The 20058-nt window shown below is 33.2% G+C and overlaps 1 protein-coding gene across 4 annotated transcripts in view; it reads left to right on the forward strand.

The window, feature by feature from the left end:
• The window catches only part of LOC111696520 (uncharacterized), a 65220-nt gene that overhangs the window by 32403 nt on the left and 12759 nt on the right, over positions 1-20058 (forward strand). For all 4 annotated transcript variants that reach the window (XM_023466133.1, XM_023466134.1, XM_023466132.1 and 1 more), the window contains exons 3-6: positions 12349-12720; positions 13382-14761; positions 15361-15575; positions 19370-19492. In XM_023466133.1, the coding sequence (XP_023321901.1) occupies positions 12349-12720; positions 13382-14761; positions 15361-15575; positions 19370-19492 (2090 nt within the window). The remainder of the gene's footprint in view (positions 1-12348; positions 12721-13381; positions 14762-15360; positions 15576-19369; positions 19493-20058) is intronic.

Here is a 20058-nt window from a genome sequence, read left to right on the forward strand (position 1 = left end):
TTTTTGCAAAAGTTTTAGTTTAAAGTATCTTAAAATTTTGTGTTAACAGTGAATTTAGACAAATCCTTAGTCTTTGTCATTGTCAGCTGTTACTTTTTAAATTTGTTTCCTTTTAATTTTGTATTTTCCAGGGGGGGGCAGGGCCCCCCCCTGGAACTCCCAGGGGGGGGGCAAGAGGACTACTGCCCCCCCCCTATGTACGCCACTGGTGGTTTAACATGATATTTTAGACAGGGCGTTCAAATTTATTTTTTATGGTTTCTATGGGTTTAATTATTTATATTTCATACAGGTTATACCAATTGTAGATTATTTACAGGGTGTCCCAGAATATATGATTTATATGAAGGAATTGAGTTTTTGTCACAAACTCTTATTTTCTTAAATATCTTTGCATTTCAATGTCAGAGACCATAGATATTTCAAACTATGAATTATTTTAGTTCAAATAATAATAGTTTGAAATATCAAAGATTAACACCGTCAGGTTGCAAAGATATAGCAATTTAAAAATGAGAATTTGTGGCTAAAACTCAGTTCCTTTAACGTTTTGTTGGTTCAAGGGGAGAATGATAACATATTTCAGACAAAGTTTTTCAATAATGAATTAAACATCTGATAATAATTTTTAATATTTTAGACGTTTTGCAAATACCTTCTGTTCCCCCCTTTTATATCCCAACTTTACAATAAGAAAAATTAATGATATCGATATTGTTGGGTAAACGAGCATTATCGAGATTCATGACTATCTTTTACAAAAAATACGTCACATAATTCAAAGCAAAACACTGTCAACATTAAAACGAGGATTCGGTTTTTTATTTTTAAATAGTTTTAGTTTTAGTTTTTTTTTAACACATTTCTTAAAGAAAGAAAATAGAACCATATCGGTTACAACATTGTTCTGGGTCGTCCTCTCTACCAACTTTACTCAAATTCAATTTCTTTGAAAAAAAAAATTAAATGTACAATTTATTTTGGATTTAGGAGCTTGAATTTTCAACTCGTTTAGTTTTCTATCCCTAATAAAACAATAAAAACAATTATATTACAAATAATTAGAACAAGGAACAAATAATTAGAACAAGGATAATGGGAGCAACTAAATTAACCAACTTAATTGTTGAGAGAAAAAGTTTTAACACTAGGTTTGAACTCTACTGCAAGGACAATTTAAGCATTTAGGTTTTATTTTCAACATAAAACAGCATGTGGCAGCATAGTAAATGCAATGAACATCATGGGTTTAGAACTAAAATAGTATTGAACCATTTACAGTCGTCGTCGCATATATCAACACAGTGAAGACGACTTTCGATTTAAATTTTTTATGTATATCAACCTGTTAAACAGCATGGATACACATAAACAGAGAAGTCAAGAGACGCTGTCAATTACAAAGCTTCTCTTTGATTTCTTGTAAACTTGTAAAAGCTTGTTAACACTACAAACTTAAATAAAAAGTCGTCTTCATTGTTTTGATAAAAACGCCTACCACTGTATGAACATATTTCAATTAAATCTTTTTTTTCTGATCTGAAGAGTAATATTAAATCTTTATTTCTCTACACTATATCCTTGCCACCTGATGTCATAGACCTCTGATATTTAAAACTATAAATTATGTCAGATAAAATAGTCTAAGCATATATTAATAACAATACAGATAGAACATCAAATGTCGTCTTTTCAAGACTTAAGGATTTTCTTGTTCACGATAACCCTGAGGCAGAAGCCCAAAGGAGTTACTCGCAGGGAGCGTTTAATTATACGACAGAGAGAGAGCATGCCCGTAACTTCCATTAGCCTCTGCCTTAGGATTATTGTGAAGAAAAAACCCCTAAATATTGGAAATTCGACATAAAGTGTTCTATCTGTATTGTAATCAATCTATGAGCCTAAGTTTGAAGTTCATTTGTTTATCGCTTTCATGATTCGAATTTCGAAAGGTAATAAAAACATCAAATAAAAGATTAGTACAAAAAAGATGTTATGAATTATTAATGTATTGCAGTCAGGCTGACAAGCATTTAAATGTTTATAATTTCGTTTTGAATTTTTAATTACGCTAATCTTTAAATGAACTAAATTGTAGATACAACACAATTTCTTGAAAAATGTTAATAACACACCATATGTTTTCTATTTCTTTCTTATAAAAAATTATCTTTTTTGGATCCATTTTAAATTCTTTTTTAACAAATACATTTGCCTTTTATGTAACCAACTATTTTAAAGTTTGTGTGATTCCTGTTCAGAGTATTTTGAGAAAACTGTCAAATTTTTTTAATCAGATTTATCAAACTCAATTGAGTCAGCAAGTTCTTGAAAATAAACTTTCCAACCCTACAGACATTTTTCCTAAAGATTGTGAGTTTTTTTGCCACAAATTCAAATTTTACCATCTTTATCTCAGTGCAGTCTTATGGTGTATAACCTGAGATATTTTAAACTTTTACAGAATTAGAAAATCAGAATTTGTGGCAGGCACTCAATTCCTTGGTCAAATTTATGTTGATCACACTTTTGTGTATACATCGTATACAATTGATATTTTTTAGAGTTAAGCTTTATTAATCATTGCCTCCCGATATGTGTTAAAATTTTACAAAAATTTTACAAAAGGGACCGTTTAGGAAAAGAATTGAATTGTCACAAACTCTTCGACTTAAATCTTGAAACATTGAATATAATTTTTAGTGGATCCAACCATATTTGAGCCGCGTCTCAAATTTAAGCCGTGGCTCAAATTCTTTAAATTCGGCATCAGGTTGCAAATATAAAAGGATTAGAAAGTTTGAGCTCGAGGTAAAGACTCAATTCCTTTTAAGTGATCATGTATTTAGAAATTTAACATTCCAGATTTTAAAACCTTTGACCATGGAAAAATGATGCAGATATCCATATTTTTCTATCTGAAGTTTAGCCTTGAAAGTAACTTGTGGTTTTCTGAAGAAGTAATAAGAAAGTAAATTGACAAAATCTGTCTATTCTCAAGATAAAGGCAAAGATACCTTTCTTATGAATTCGACGGTTCCTTTCAAGTTGTTTCGAAAATACAAGAACAGATATTTGCTCGAAAATACAAGAACAGATATTTGCTCGAAAATACAAGAACAGATATTTGCTCGAAAATACAACGACAGATATTTGCTCGAAAATACAAGAACAGATATTTGCTCGAAAACACAAGAACAGATATTTGCTCGAAAATACAAGAACAGATATTTCCTCGAAAATACAAGAACAGATATTTCCTCGAAAATACAAGAACAGATATTTCTTCGAAAATACAAGAACAGATATTTGCTCGAAAATACAAGAACAGATATTTGCTCGAAAATACAAGAACAGATATTTGCTCGAAAATACAAGAACAGATATATCCTCGAAAATACAAGAACAGATATTTGCTCGAAAATACAAGAACAGATATTTGCTCGAAAAAATTAAATTCCCAGATTTGCCCTTTCCTAAATCCTAAATCGGTTAATCGGATAATTTTCTATAATTTTCTCAACCTTGGGGATTTAAACATTTCCGGGTTCTAGCTCGGTGGTTCAATCAGGAGACATTTTATAGTATTCAGAAGACATTTTATAGCATTCAAAAGACATTTCAAAGTATTCAGAGACATTTAGTGGTATATTCAGGTGACATTTTATAGTATTCAAAAGACATTTTTTAGTAATCAGGAGACATTTTATAGTATTCAGAAGACACTTTTCAGTAATCAGGAGACATTTTATAGTATTCAGAAGACATTTTTAGTTATCAGGAGACATTTTATAGTATTCAGAAGACATGTTTTAGTAATCAGGAGACATTTTATAGTATTCAGAAGACTTTTTTTAGTAATCAGGAGACATTTTATAGCATTCAGACGACATGTTTTAGTAATCAGGAGACATTTTACAGTATTCAGAAGACACTTTTTAGTAATCAGGAGACATTTTACAGCATTCAGAAAATATTTTTTTGTAATCAGAGAGTTGTATATTCAGGGGACATTTTATAGTATTCAGGACACATTTTATAGCATTAAGATTTCAGAAGACATTTTATAGTATTTAGAGGACATTTTATATTACTAAGGGGACATTTTATATTATTCAGGGGACAATTTTTATTATTTTCGGGACATTTATAGTATTTTGGGGACGCTTCATTCATTTCATATGACATTTTACATAATTTCTCGTTCTAGATTTAAACATTTTTCACAAAAATTCTTTTTATTAAAGCCATATTTTAATTTTTCTTGTCATTTTGTGTAAAATGTAGTGACGTGACGTGGGTATAAAAGTCTATTTTCTAGAAAAACGAATTAAGTGATAAGAAAAATCTATAATTTGATTCTCCTGACTTCTCTTTCCTCTTCAACCTAAATCTGAAAAATCTATTTTCACAAGAATGTTTTCAATTTGTCTCAAAGCTTCCAGGATTTTATACAAATACCTGCATTTAAATCGTCTGTTGGATTAGGTTGTGCATTTGTTTTTTAATTTTCAATTTAGGATATTCTGTTCAATCCTTCACTCCTTGGAGAGTTTCACAATGAGAAGATAAAATTGTTACAAATGAAACCATTGTCTATTGTTAATACCGTCTGTAGTTCCATATTGTAGGAGTATATAAACATTAAGGGCATACTGTGTAAAGAGATAACAACAGAACTTGGTTTTTTGAAACACACAAATTAACTGTAATATTTTGGCGCACAAGAGATTTTTTATCTCTTGATATGCGATATATAAACATATATACATACTCCTATGCTATAGAGCGGTCTGCAATTAAACTGATTATGCTCTACACAAAGATCAAAGTTTAATGAGATCTTCATGAAAAAGATCAAGCTTCAGCCACAGCAGTTGTTATTTATCTTTCATGCTCATGGTTTTAGTTCTAGTTCTAGTTCTAGTTCTAGTTTTAGTTTTAGTTCTAGTTCTAGTTCTAGTTCTAGTTCTAGTTCTAGTTCTATAGTTCTAGTTCTAGTTCTAGTTCTAGTTCTAGTTCTAGTTCTAGTTCTAGCTAGTTCTAGTTCTAGTTCTAGTTCTAGTTCTAGTTCTAGTTCTAGTTCTAGTTCTAGTCCTAGTTCTAGTACTAGTTCTATAGTTCTAGTTCTAGTTCTAGTTCTAGTTCTATAGTTCTAGTTCTAGTTCTAGTTCTAGTCCTAGTTCTAGTTCTAGTCCTAGTTCTAGTTCTAGTTCTAGTTCTAGTTCCAGTTCTAGTTCTCGTTCTATGTCTGTACAGGGTGAGTTAAAAAAGTGTGATGAGCGGCGCTTGGTTCAAAATTGTACATTTTTTTGTGCAACTCTCCTGTATGGTGTTTTTTCAATATTTTTAGAATTTTTCTATTTTTTTAGTTACTCCTATTGCCCAAAAAAATCTGCGAACCTTTTTTCTCAAAATCAAATGATTAGAAAAGTAAAAATTAGCAATTTTCAGTTCTGGTCTTATTTTTAAGGAAAAGTTGTTTCTCAGTGGCTCTTCAGGTTTCAGCTGAACAGCGAATATTAATAACTTTAGAATATACTAAAAAGAAAGAAATTAGAGAATTAAAAGAATTTTTCCATAAAAATTAGAACAGAACTGAAAATTGCGAATATTCTTATTATAATTTTGCAGATTTTCTGTGCTTTTGTGATTCTATCTTTATAAAATTTTAGAATTTGATAGAAATAATATATATACACATTTTTGCTTTTCTAAACTTTTGATTTTGAGAGAAAAAGGTTCGCGTAATTTTTTTGGCCAAAGTAACAAAAAAAAATATATCCAAAAAATGTCGAAAAACCACCATACAGGAGAGTTAAACAAAGGTACAATTTTGCATTAGGCGCCGCTAATCACACTTTTTTTTGACTCCCCCTGTATATATATATATGTATATATTTAAGAATACAAATATGCAACATATAAAAATTCCTTGTCTAAAATATGCAGAAATAATATGGATTAAAGATTATGGAATATGGATACCTTTTATTGCCTGAAGACATACAGATCTACTGGCTCATAAGGCCCCGTCATGATGTGAGGCCTAGCCAGGCCTATTCTATCAGTTTTCTGTCAAAATATTCAGGATTTTCACTTTCTTCTTTTCGATCATTAAAACTAGATTCAACTTCTGGACAAAAACCACAGAGTAGATATATAGAGAGAAAAATTTACTCCCAAAAAGTGTAAAACCGACATTTTGTTGTTTCGTCGCCATATTCCGTACATGTCCCAGTTACACGCGGTCCGGTACACTTTAAAGGAATATTCAGATGTTATGAATTTTGTTGTTTCTCTATAAAAAGTGACTTGAGAATTCCGAGTTCAATACGTTTAAAGATATTTTCTTTTTTGTTACTCAGATAAAAGGTAACATGATGAATACAACATGCCACTCTTTAAATAAAGGGCCATTTAACATTATATATTCATACAGTCTCTTTAACATTACATCTTTATACAGTCCCTTTAACATTACATCTACATACAGACCATTTAACATTACATGTACATACAGTCCCTTTAACATTACATCTATATACAGTCCCTTTAACATTACATATACATACAGTCCCTTTAACATTACATGTACATAAAGTCCCTTTAACATTACATATACATACAGTCCCTTTAACATTACATATACACACAGTCCCTTGAAGTGAAAAGTTAGTAGTTAGGGAGTAAAATATGTTGGTGAGATTTCACCCTGTTACAATTTCCTGGTTAAATCTTTGTAATAAATCTTATGCCAGGCAATCTGAAATCTTGATCATTTTCCATGCTTCTTAAATATATTCACGACCTAGAAATCTTTAATGTTTTCTATCGAAAGTTTGTGGGTTCTTTCTCATATCTGCTTTTTATCGCTCTAAGTATTACAAGTTTGTCTAAGTTCGGAAATTATTTTGAAAGTTTTACACTAAGAGAGAGAAAAATGGTGGGAGTGGGTCATTTTGTCACAGAAAAAGATAAAAAAACTTTATGATATATCAGATGATTTGCGTTATTTTTAAATTCTAACACTGTCAAAATGAATGTTTTCTGATTTTCTAGATATTATTTCAAACCATGAAATCTGTTAGATTAAATTATCTAAACTTGAAATATGAAAGGTTTACACCATCAGGCTTCAAAGATATAGGGGTTTGAAAATTTGAGTTTGTGGCAAAGTCAGTTTGATATATATATACTTTCGTTTTTGTTACTACATATACTTTAGTGCACAACAAACTTTATTCACACTGTAATTTTATTAAAAACAAAATTTTAGCTTTTTAACAAAAAACCGACAATTTTCTTATAAAATAGGAATAAACATCATTTACAATTAAAGTTGACAATAATACCATACTAATTTTTGATCGCAAAAAAACTATTCCTAGATTAGGCTAATTGATAAAGATTTAAAGGCTAAATTTTAACAATATTTGCCTGGAGCGATTATTGAAAATGCTTTATTAACCAGTCAAAAAAAGGGCGTTTACTTATTAATCTTGTCATATTCTGTCAGAAAATAGTTTCAAGGTCGTTCCATGTTTAATAAATTTATTTTACTTTAAGGGGTTTAACTGTTGCATGGTATGTATGTATATGTATGTATGTATGGGTGTATGTATAGATGTATGTATGTATACATGTATGTATGTATGTATATGTATAAGTATACAAATTTTTACCTCATTGTTTCATTCAAAGTTTTGCCAGGGGATATTTTTAATGTTTTAGCTGGAAGCATATTATTCTTAACCTTCCTTATAAACTACCCCTCTATCCTTCTAATACTTCATTCACCCTTCAAACATAATGAATAGGATGAATAATATAGACAATAAATGTTTGAAAAGAAAAAAAATTGAAAGTCCAATGAATCAACTTAAAGGGACTGTGTAGACATTATTTCAAGTGAGAGTCCCTTTGAAGAGAGACATTACCGATTCACAAATATCAACCTGTACATCTGTACAACCTGTACATCTGTACATCTGTACAACCTGTACATCTGTACATCTGTACAACCTGTACATCTGTACATCTGTACAACCTGTACACTGTACACCTTTGTCTAAACAAAATCGATGAAACCGCTTTATCCTAAATGGAGGGTCACAGGAAAATACGTCTACACAAGAATGTTATGCAAGGAAAGTTAATTGCAGTTGCGTATACTCTGCGTACATATTGAAACCAGTTCTCTCTGGGCGGAATAAACAAGAATAGATTCCTCAGTGTTCGTTTAGTATCCGAAGAGGTTAAAAGCATTGAATTATGATAATTTTGAAAATTCACATAATAGTTTCTATTGACCAGAATATGTCATTGATTATTTATGTGAAAGATGGATCCCATGTCAGGCTTCGACATCCGTCTTGTTTTTACATTACCGCCCAGAGACAGTACACTGCAGTACAAAAGATGTGTACACTTCTGAAATAACTTTCCTTGCATTATATCCTTGCGTCTACAGTCCCTTTACGAGGGAATGAACTTCACGAAAAAAATGTTTTAACTTCTTTATTTATTTTGGAATTATTTAAACCAAACTAAATATTCTTTTTAAATTCTGATTTGTTCTGCGTTCTTTAAAAGGTTATTAACGAATTAATGAGTAATATGTTTTATTTATAAATTATGCCAAGTAAGTACTTGGCTGCGCGTGCGCCTAAAGTAAGACTAATTGTTTAAAAGATTGAGGCGTGTTCTCCGCCCCCCCCCCATTGCCCCACTCTTTAAATTCTCCCCCCTCCCTCACCTACTTTTTATATTCACCTGGCTATGCCAGGGTTCTGACATCTGATGGACTAATAAAGAATACATCAACCTTTCATCCATCCATTCACTGTATCCTTCATCCTGTATCCTGTATTTTGTATTCTGTGTTTATGTATCCTGTATCCTGCATCCTGTATCTAGCCTGTATTCTGTATTCCGTATTCTGTGAATATGTATCCTGTATCCTATATCCTGTATCTATCCAGTATCCTGTATCCTGTATTCTGTATGCTGTACCCTGTATCCTGCATCCTGCATCGTGTATCATGTATTCAGGTTTCTAAAGTCTGTATCCTGTATTCTGTATCCTCTATCCTTTATCCTTTATCCTGTATCCTGTATCCTGTATCCTGTATATATATGCACATACAAAAATATGTATGTAGTGAATGCCTTACTCCAACAAGTTTCGTTAAAGGGAGTGTTCGCGAAAAATGAATGGGGGTATAGGCTTACGGCGAAAAATAAGCGCTTTTGATCGCTACTAATCTTACTTCTATTGTACGTAATTAAGCTAAATGTCAATGATAAGACCGATAAAACTTTTACGTAGTTAAATGTTATAACGTATAATATATACAGATATGTTTAGGTATACAATACGCTACGATATTTATTATATAAACATAGTAAAGTTTATAAGAGAAACTATTCAAAACAAACACAAACTAACCTTTCAGCCTTTCTCACTTTCCAGTTCATTATAGTAATTTCAATTATCTCCAATTCTATATTTCTAATTTAAATATTCATTTAATTCAATTTTCATTATTTAATTATCTAAAATATTGTACATTTAATTCTTCTATTGCATTTCCTTATAATTATTTCAGACATTTACATTTTTTAACTTTACTTTCCCACGTTGTAATCCATTTTTTCCTTTTCTCTTCTCACTTTCTCATATTTTCATCAGCTATTTTTCTCCTAATCCGATACAATTTTCCCCAGTTTCTTTATTTTCTCAACTTTTCATTAACCATGCAGCATTATTTCACTCTCATGAATATTTTATATTTTTATTAAACTACAAAGCTTGAGATATCACAATACTATACAGTTTGGACCCGCCTAACCAGGCATACTTTCCATAGTTTCTTCACATTCATATTTCCTCCCCCTGCCCTACCCCTATGCAAGTATACATTGCAAAACTAATTATTGTGGATGTAAGTGTGGGAACCATGTTTATTTATGAGTTTACTTTTAGTGAAACTTTAGCAGATGATACAGTCATATAGATACATTTGGAACTTATAAAAATGTAATTCCAAATTATGCTGGGGATATCTAACAAATCCTAACATTTTGCTCGAAATTTTGAACAAAATATTCATAATTTGGAACAAAAGGTCATAATTTCTAACAATCTATTCATAATTTTAAACAAAATGTTCATAATTTCGAAAAAAAATATTCATAATTTCGAACATAATATTCATAATTTTGAAAAAAATGTTCATAATTTCGAACAAAATATTTCAAATTTCGAACAAAATCTCCATAATTTCGAACAAAATATTCATCGAATATCGAACAAGATGTTCATAATTTTGAACCTAATATTCATAATTTCGCACAAAATATTCATAATTTCATATTCATATTTTGAACAAAATATTCATAATTTTTAACAAAATATTCATAATATCGAACAAGATATTCACAATTTCGAACAAAATATTCATAATTTCGAACAAAATATTCATAATTTCGAACAAAATATTTATAATTTGAACAAAATGCTCATAATTTGAACAAAATATTCATCATTTTGAACAAAATGTTCATAATTTTGAGCAAAATATTCATAATTTGAACAAAATATTCATAATATGGAACATGATATTCATAATTTCGAACAAAATATTCACCATTTTGAACAAAATGTTCATAATTTCGAGCAAAATATTCACAATTTTGAGCAAAATATTCATAATTTTGAACAAAATATTTATAATTTGAACAAAATATTCATAATTTGAACAAAATATTCATAATTTAAACAAAATATTCTATAATTTTGAACAAAATGTTCATAATTTCGAGCAAAATGTAAGATTTCTTCTTACTTACACAATCATACATTTTCTCTTCTTGTTCATTTTTTATTGTACATTTTTTAAACTATTTAAATATGAATTTAACATTTCTTACAATTATTCTTCATCTACTTTCATTTCCTGTCGGACCCCCCACAGTGTTTTGAGGGTAAAAAATGGTTACGTGTGGGTATGGTTTAGATAAGGATGGTGGGGGTGGGGGAGGAGAAATTTGATCTTTAACTTTTTGTTAGACAATTTTTTCAAATGATCGAGTTATTAGAAAGATCAAATTCCCTTTTTATTATAACACTGAGTAGGTTCGTTTAAAATTTTAAAGGTTATCTCTTTGTAATCTATAAATTTATATTTTTAAACTGTATATACTCCTAGTTTAGTTGGTTAAATTCCTCTCTCTCTCTCTCTATTCTTTATGCTTCTCTCTTCTCTCTCTTTAGAAAGTAAAATAGTTAAAGGAAGGTTTAAGAAGATTTTTTTTAATCAAATTTAATTTTTCATTTTTACTTGAATTATAATGTCGGAGATCGAATTAAAGTTTGAAATGAATTAATATCTTTGATTAATATCTTTAAGTAGTAACTTAATAGAGATTTTTATTACTATCATGAGTTTAAATCTGCTATAGGAGCTGCAGTTAAAGTTCAACTAGTGATCAAACATCAGTCTTTTCAATCATACCCGGAGCTGAGTGTAAACACAACCTTGATGTTTGAACCTTATCTTCATATTACAAAAACATTGTTTCAAATTAAATGTTTTATATAAGATACTTTTTCTAATTAGTAGGAAGGGGAAGGTTACGTATATATATATAGTTTAATGTAAACCTATTGTTCACAACAATATTACAACTTTTTCCCACCTGAACGCACGTAAACCAAGTTTTAAATACATTTATTATAATGATCACCAATGTTTCGATTTACAACAGATTTCGTAATTTCAGAGAAAAAGGAAATTCATCATTGATTTCCAACATTGTTTTTCTGTTAAAAGTGTGAATGTTTTCTACGTGAAAATGGATAAAAGAAGTGGTGAGAATGATGATTTTAGTGATTTTAAACTATTTAGCTTTGATTTACCAAGGTTTCTTTTCCCAGGCCAGTCATTGAGTTCACAATGCATTCTATTCTATTTTACTATCATTGGGTTGTCTCTGTAGATAGCGGAAATATTTTTTAGAAAATTAGAAACCTCATTTTTTCTTGCGAACGTTCTCTGTTGTTCTTAATAATTCTATTGTCAACGGATTATAACCCTCTAAGCTCGAAGGGTTTGTGATTCTTGAAGGATATTAAGGGGTCTAAAATGTGTTTATCTCCTCAATAGATCTGCAATGTCTAATCCTTCCTCGATTACAGAAATTGACCCCCCAGAACTTAGGTGGGTTTTTTTTTCATACTCTGAGGCCAATAAACAGTCAAAACCCTAACAAAGTGTCCTAATGGTTGACACAGCTCATCGGTTTACTGATCTGTAATAATTCTTTATACTTTTTATATTTCAGAATCCCGGGGTTTGCAGCGCAGTATATCATTACAGGAGAGAGGTAGAGACGGGTTGGGTCACCTATTCCAAGATACCACAAGGTTTAAGTTGGGTCGGAGAAGATCATCTCTTATTCATCTTGTTCCCTCCCTGGCCCCCCTCCCCGGCACCCCAACCCTTCATCGTCCCCGGATACCCCCACCTCCCCCTCCGGTCATAGAACCAAACCTATCTCCGTTCTCTCCCTTAGAGCTAGACAGGATTAACACCATGATCAAGAGAACGGAGCAGGACGAGTTTAAGCCGACTGATACGGAGCAGGACGATTTTTCAGAGTTTAGTGAAGACGAGTTTGATCCTGTAGGTCTAGACTACGAGAATATTCCTCTAGGTACCAGTTTTATCTGATATTAATATCAAGGGTTCAATATGCTCTTTCATCCCATGTGAAATCTAGAAGCGAGCAACAAGTTTTCAATGTCAAAGTTTAATCAATCTGATCATAACATATCCTTAATCCTAACCACCAATATTTAATCTGATCATATCATATCCTTAATCCTAACCACCAATATTTAATCTGATCATAACATATCCTTAATCCTAACCACCAATATTTAATCTGATCATATCATATCCTTAATCCTAACCACCAATATTTAATCTTATCATATTATATCCTTAATCCTAACCACCAATATTTAATCTGATCATATCATATCCTTAATCCTAACCACCAATATTTAATCTGATCATATCATATCCTTAATCCTAACCACCAATATTTAATCAACCCAATAGAATTGAGCGTGACTGATTTAGACCTAAAACCTTGAACCCAAAATTGTATTTTACTTAAAAATTTTATAACCGTCGTGGTACATCTTAATATTCCCGGTTTTCTGTATATGGCTTGAGGATTAAGCTCCGTGTTTGGATGAAGTATGCTGGGTTTAAGAATAGATTACATGGAGTAAGGTGTCAACACGTCCAGGGATGAGGGATGAGGGAGGATCCCAAAACAGTAATCAAAATAGCAAATTTTCTTTCAGAGCGACCAGCCCCTGACGGAGCTGAAGCAGGACCGGAGTATGATATCCCAGAGCTGAATGAGTCTGCGGAGGATATAAAGTTTGAACTCAACCTCTCCATTGATTCATGCGAGAGTAGGCTTTTGGACATTTCGGAGGATTCTTTAAACATTCCTAAACTTAGTGATACATCCTTTGACCGGGATAGTATAGTAGAGGAGTCTAGTCAGGTTATCTCAGGGTCTGTGATACATAAGGAGGGAGAGAAAACCATTATTAGGAGTCCAGGAATGGTTGAATCGAACACTGGTTTAGAGAACCGGGTTTATATCAGTTCCTCCTCCTGGATAAATATAGAGTCGGGTTCTCAGGGTTCTAATTTTGTCTCCAGTACGGAGATGGGAGGAGATGTTGGAGAAGAATGCACGCTTGAACCTGTCAAACCTCCAAGGTTGAAGAAAATCGCGAGACAACAGTCTAAACAAGAACTACTCAGAGCCAAAGGTTTCGGATTGAACTTGAACAAATCCGAAGATGAGACTGCAGCTGAAAAACCTGACATGAGTAGGTCCAGGGTTCGACCTGAGATAAGTTCTCCAGTCCTCATAAACTCTACCATGAACCCTGATGATCTGGAGAACCACAAATGTATCCCACTCTCAATCCTTGGAGACATATCTCATATTACCGAGTCAGTTTACAGATCAAGTTTCTCCGAGTCAGAGGGGAGTTTCTACACCCTGGAGTCAATTCTTGACGAGACCTACAGATCCACAGGTTCAGATATATACAATGAGCATATATACGAGGAGATTCAGGATAATAAGTTAAGAATTCGTCCTCTCCCACCCATTCCGGAGGGTTCAGCTGGATCCGGATCCATATTTACCGGAGCAACAAAATCAGAAATCCTTCATTTTCTCAATGACGCCAAACTCCGGTTGGGCGGAGGAAATGGCTCCGGCGAGGTTGATTCCTCCGCCGAAGAACACTACACGGCGGACGGAGTGTTTCTCGGAGTAAGGAATAACAAGCATAGAATCAGCGCCATTAGTAACATCAGTGACTCCAGTAACAGTAGCAATGATAGCAGTGGAGACGGGAGTGTGCAGTGGCGTGGGCCACTGGAGAAAATTGCTGGAAGAGTAGATATTGAGAGAAATGATTCCGGGGTTGGATCCGACTCCGGGATTAGTAACTCCAAGATCTCCACCTCGGAGATAGGTTCCGTGTGCTGCAGGGACTGTGAGTTCGTCCTGGTTGATGAGGAGAACCTCTGCTCCAAGTGCAGTAAACGAAGGACGGAGAGAAAAGAGATCATAAACGAGATTGTCGAGACGGAGATAAAATATGGAAACGATCTTAGAATTATTGTTGACGAGTTTTATCGTCCAATGCTAGGCACGGTTCATTACTCTCTTATTCATACTTGAGAACCCTCTTTTGAACCTTGTCAAATCTTGTCAAAACCTTGCCTCACCTCAACCATGTCTGATTTAATCCTTGTGCGCCGAATCAACCCCGTTATTATTTCTAGGTCAAAACTTGATTATTCGTTTTAATTTCTAACTTCATAAATCTAAATATATCTGGCCGGAAGAAGGACGTTATTCTTCAAATATATCCGGGGGTTGAAAGATTACGTATTTGGCTGTGGATCCATATATATCTTCCAGGTTAATTAGAAGGATATATATGAACTCCTGCAAATGTATGGTTTGCCCGGAGCTCAGGGTTTCGCCATGAACCCTGAGGGTAGTTTAAGATCCAACCCTGACAAACCAAACCAATTCTCTATTATGGAATCTGTCCTGAATCAACTTCAAACTTAGGTCTCGATCAATATTTACTTTAAAAATTTCCAAATACTTGAAATTGTTCACACACACACCCTAAATAATATTTATAGATACTTATCCTTGCACCCCACCCCCACCCCTCCATCCCACACCCTCTCCCTGTCCCCCGGGTATCCTTGAGTAATGAACCTGTATATATAGTTGCTGGATTACTAACTGCTGATCAGCTGAGTAATATATTCCTGAACGTAAACCAACTAATCTCCGTCAACTCCTCCTTCTCCGCCCTGCTCAAGGAGGCCGTGGACCTCGCTCAGGTGGCGGAGGACGAGGATCTCTGCTCAGTAGATATTGGTTCGATCTTCCTCGACTCTCTGAGCATGCTCCGGGCTTTCGAAGCATATTGTACACGACAGGTAGAATAAAACTCATTATATTCATCCTGTACTTTTATGAAATGTTTTAAACTTCAGTTCCCTTTTCCTTCCTTCGCTCATTTCATCTCTTGTTTTCATATGTCTCCTCTTTTCTTTTTTTAAAACCATTTCCCCGTCATTCTCCTCCTTCCCCCCTTTCCCCTCCTTCCCATCCTCCCCCCTTCCCATCCTCCCACCTCCCCCTCCGGTCATAGAACCAAACCTAAGGGGGGGGGGGGGGAGGGCAACCAATTTGAGTTTGATAAAACTGAAAAATTCCTTTTCTTTTCAAGGCCTTTTTTTCTTCCCTAAATTATGTAAGTATGTTTATATTTTAAATTCATGTATTTCATATTTTTCTCATTATTACCATTATCATATATCATCATAATTGTTTTGAGTATTAGATAGGCCTTTTATTATCTTATATGGATATCCCTTCCATAATTCCTATTTATTATGGATATCCCTTGCAAAATTCCTGTTTATTATGGAAATCTCTTCAATAATTCCTATTTGTTATGTATATCCCTTTCTTAATTCCTGTTTATTATGGATATTCCTTTCTTAATTCCTCTTTATTATGGATATCCCTTTCTTAATTCCTTTTATTATGGATATCCCTCGCAAAATTTTTATTTATTATGGATATCTCTTTCTTAATAATTCCGATTTGTCTTTCTGTAGTATAGAAATGTGGAAACCACTTTTATAGAGAAACCACAATAAAAATAATCAGTTTTCAAAAGGATGAAAATTGATATCTAATTCATACTTGATCAGAAAAAGCTTGTAAAGGTACCGTTGTGAATTTGGCTTAGGAGGATCACTTGAAATTACAATCTTTTTGATATTTCCTTCCTGAATTGCATATTTCCTCCCCAATTCCATGACGCCATCTTGCTCTTCCTAGTTTTCCTGCGCCCCTACCTTTATTTTAATAATATTTCCTCTGCCCCGCGAGAAAATGAAATATCCTGCTAAAGTTCAGCAAAAGAGGAAATTATCGGTGTATAAGCAAGGTTAGAGAAGTACTAGCTCTATAGGATACAGGATTACACAATCCAGAGAATTATAATATCTTCGAACCCTCATTTCCTTTACTATAGTTCACTGAACACTGAACACCCCCTCCCCCATATTAACTATCTTTTATGTACATATACACCCCCTTCCTACACTTTCTACCCCTAGATACACCTGTATCTTCATTGGTGTTTCTACTTTCTATATTCATTTCCTTTCATACCTGGCCTTTAATTTTGTACCCGGCCTTTCCTTTTATACCTGGCTAAAGTTTTGTACCCGGCATTTCCTTTCATAACGGGCCTTTAATTTTGTACCCGGCATTTCCTTTCATACATGGCCTTTAATTTTGTACCCGGCCTTTCATTTCATACCCGGCCTTCTATTTCCTTCCGGCCTTTCCTTTCATGCCCGGCCTTTCCTTTCATGCCCGGCCTTTTATTTCATACTCAGCCTTTCATTTCATACCCGGTTTTTTATTTCATACCCGGTTTCTTTATTCCCCTTTTGTGTTTTTTTATTTTATTTTTTACTTCCTTTCCATTTTGTTAAATCCACCGTTAAGTTCCTGATTTTTTTATGTTTCAAACTCTAAATATTTTGAAAGGGAAATCTAAAAAAAGAAAAGGACAAATTTGTTAATTTTCATTCAGCTAGTTGCTTACCTTCTTCCCAATTTTCTTAATTCCTTTCGTAATCGTCTTATTTTTTATCATATCTCTCTTTCTTCTTCCTTTCTCTCCCTTTCATGATTAAATACCTTACTTCCTGTTTCCCCTGTTAATCAGATATCTTTGTTCCCTATATTCTTTAACATAAAAAGGTCCATGTCCAGAAATTGTCTCTATAAAAAGGTCCATGTCCAGAAATTGTCTCTATAATTGTCCCTGTAAAAAGGTCCATGTCCAGAAATTGTCTCTGTAAAAAGGTCCATGCTCAGATATTGTTTCTGTAAAAAGGTCTATGTCCAGATATTGTCTCCCCGGAATATTTTCTGTTCGGAAATTGTTTCTATAAAAAGGTCCATGTCCAGTAATTGTCTCCCTGGAATATTTCCTGTTCGTAAATTGTCTCTGTAAAAAGGTCCATGTCCAGTAATTGTCTCCCCGGAATATTTTCTGTTCGGAAATAGCCTTATAGATTTTTATTGTCGCTAAAACGCTTGTCAACCAACTACCGCCCCCCGGGGCCCCCACCCCTTCCCTCCAACTCAGAAACACTTGTCAGAAAGATAGATATTCATCAAATGAGAAGTATTCTAATAAAATCCTCATGATAAATCAACAGCTTCCTGTCTCCACTCATTAAACCCTCAATAAAACAATTTTTACAAAATATTTCAAAAATCCGAGAATTTTCAGATTTACAAATGTTTGCCTTCACTTCACTCAAATGATATTAGAATTTTGTTGAGTCTTTGCAACAAACTCAAATGTTCTGATCCATATAAGTTTAAAACCTGATGGTGTAAACCGTTGCAATTCAAACTTGATCGTACAGAGTTCATGGTTTGAAATATCTAAGGTTGTCGTTAGAAAATCATTGTTTACTACAATTGAAAAAAATATCCGTGTTATTTCCCATTCTAAACGATGCTTTTTAGCTTCTTGTATTTCATTTTAGAGGCTAAAAGGTACTTTTGCAAATAATTTACGACATTTTTTAATGAAGAAATACTTGAAAATAAGAGTTGCCACCGGCTCTGTGTATAGTAAACAATCCAGCCACGTTCATAAAATACATATTTTTTATTTACCCGGGATATAAACTGAAATCTTTATTTACCCGGGATATAAACTGTAATCTTTATTTTCCCGGGATATAAAACTGTAAATCAGGTTCCCTACCACTACAGAAATCTTTATATACATTATTTTGATTTCGTGCCTGGATTGTGGGAAAACAAGGGAAGAACAAAATATAAATATATTTTTTCCACATACTCTCACGGTATTAGTCTAACTAATCTAAAACAGAGATTTTAAATATAATTTTTTTTTACAATAATAGTATAAACTTCCTAAAGAAAGGTAAGGGGGGGGGGCATAATTCTTTTCTAATATGAAAATCATATCAAAGATATGTTTTATGATGATTAATAAAACAACATTTTTTGTTTTGAAAACTTTCACAAAATTTTGATAAAACTGCAACATTTAAAATTCCTCCAGGTTCTGGTTTCTGCACGCATGCACATAATGAAAAGACTCCTAGTGAATGCACGCAAAAAGCGCGCGTTTTAATTCGCATAATGGGACTTTGATAAAAACCTAATTTAAAAATGAAAAGAAGTTTCTCATATCATTCTGCATGAAGCGATGAATAAAAGACTAATCAATGTTTAAACAATTTCTGAGAAATAATTTTTCTGAATTTTTGTCAATTAATATTTTCATATTTGCTTTGTAAGTAGCTTCCTAAATGACGGTCTTACGTTTTTCATAGACCATGCTCTTTAATCTATATCTCACCAATATTATAGGCAGACTCCTTAATCCTGCTTTTTAATCTATATCTCTCCAATATTATATGCTGCCGCCTTAATACTGCTCTATGTATTACCAATATTACAGGCTGCTTCCTTTAAACTGTTCTATAATATATTAAAAATTATACAGACTGCTTCCTTGACACTGCTTTATAATCTATCATTACAATTATTACAAGCTGCTTCCTTTAAACTGCTCTGTAATCTATGTATGTAATACCAATATTTCAGACTGCTTCCTCCATGCTGCTCTATGATTTATATATTACCAATATTTCAGGCTGCTTCGTCCATGCTGCTTTCTAGCCTGGAACGTGAAAAGGAGCTTCTGCGTGTGTTCCTCAAGGTTTCCCAGATGGAGAACAAGATACTCAGAAGGATGAACCTCAGCTCCTTTCTCATGGTAGGATATTATAAACCTTGTAGTATAGGCAATTGCACCCTAGAAAGGGGCTGGTGCAATTGGTGTACCGTCGCGATTTGCCTGGTATAATCTGGATGTGTACTGTACAGCTCTCTCTAGCTGGGTAGATGTCGGCCTGGTTCTTGAAATGGACAGAATCGACTTTTGAGTGTCAGAACCCCTTGTCCTTTGGTTTAACCTCACAGACTTACCTAAACTTTTTTGCAGCCCTAGGCGTATACATTTTAGTACTGCAATGCGCTCGTTTCTAGCTTAAGCTTAAAAGGGGTAATTGGCAAAATACTGATTGAATTTTGCGTGAGAGCGTACACATCTTGGTTTGTTATAGTGTATAGGAGGTTCAGCCAATCGTTTTTGTACTTTCATCTTCAATCAATCACTCCAAACTTGATAAATATAAATCACAAAAATCACAGACACACGACAAGCTAGGTTGATACGACAAACATCACTTTTTAAATGTCGTACTTTATGTATTTTTTTAACAATGCCAATCATGAGGTGGATAGTACGGTACGTGAATAGGGCCCGAAGTTAGTAGAGCA

Source organism: Eurytemora carolleeae, unplaced genomic scaffold (genome assembly GCF_000591075.1).
Source record: "Eurytemora carolleeae unplaced genomic scaffold, Eaff_2.0 scaffold211, whole genome shotgun sequence".
Classification (NCBI taxonomy): domain Eukaryota; kingdom Metazoa; phylum Arthropoda; class Copepoda; order Calanoida; family Temoridae; genus Eurytemora; species Eurytemora carolleeae.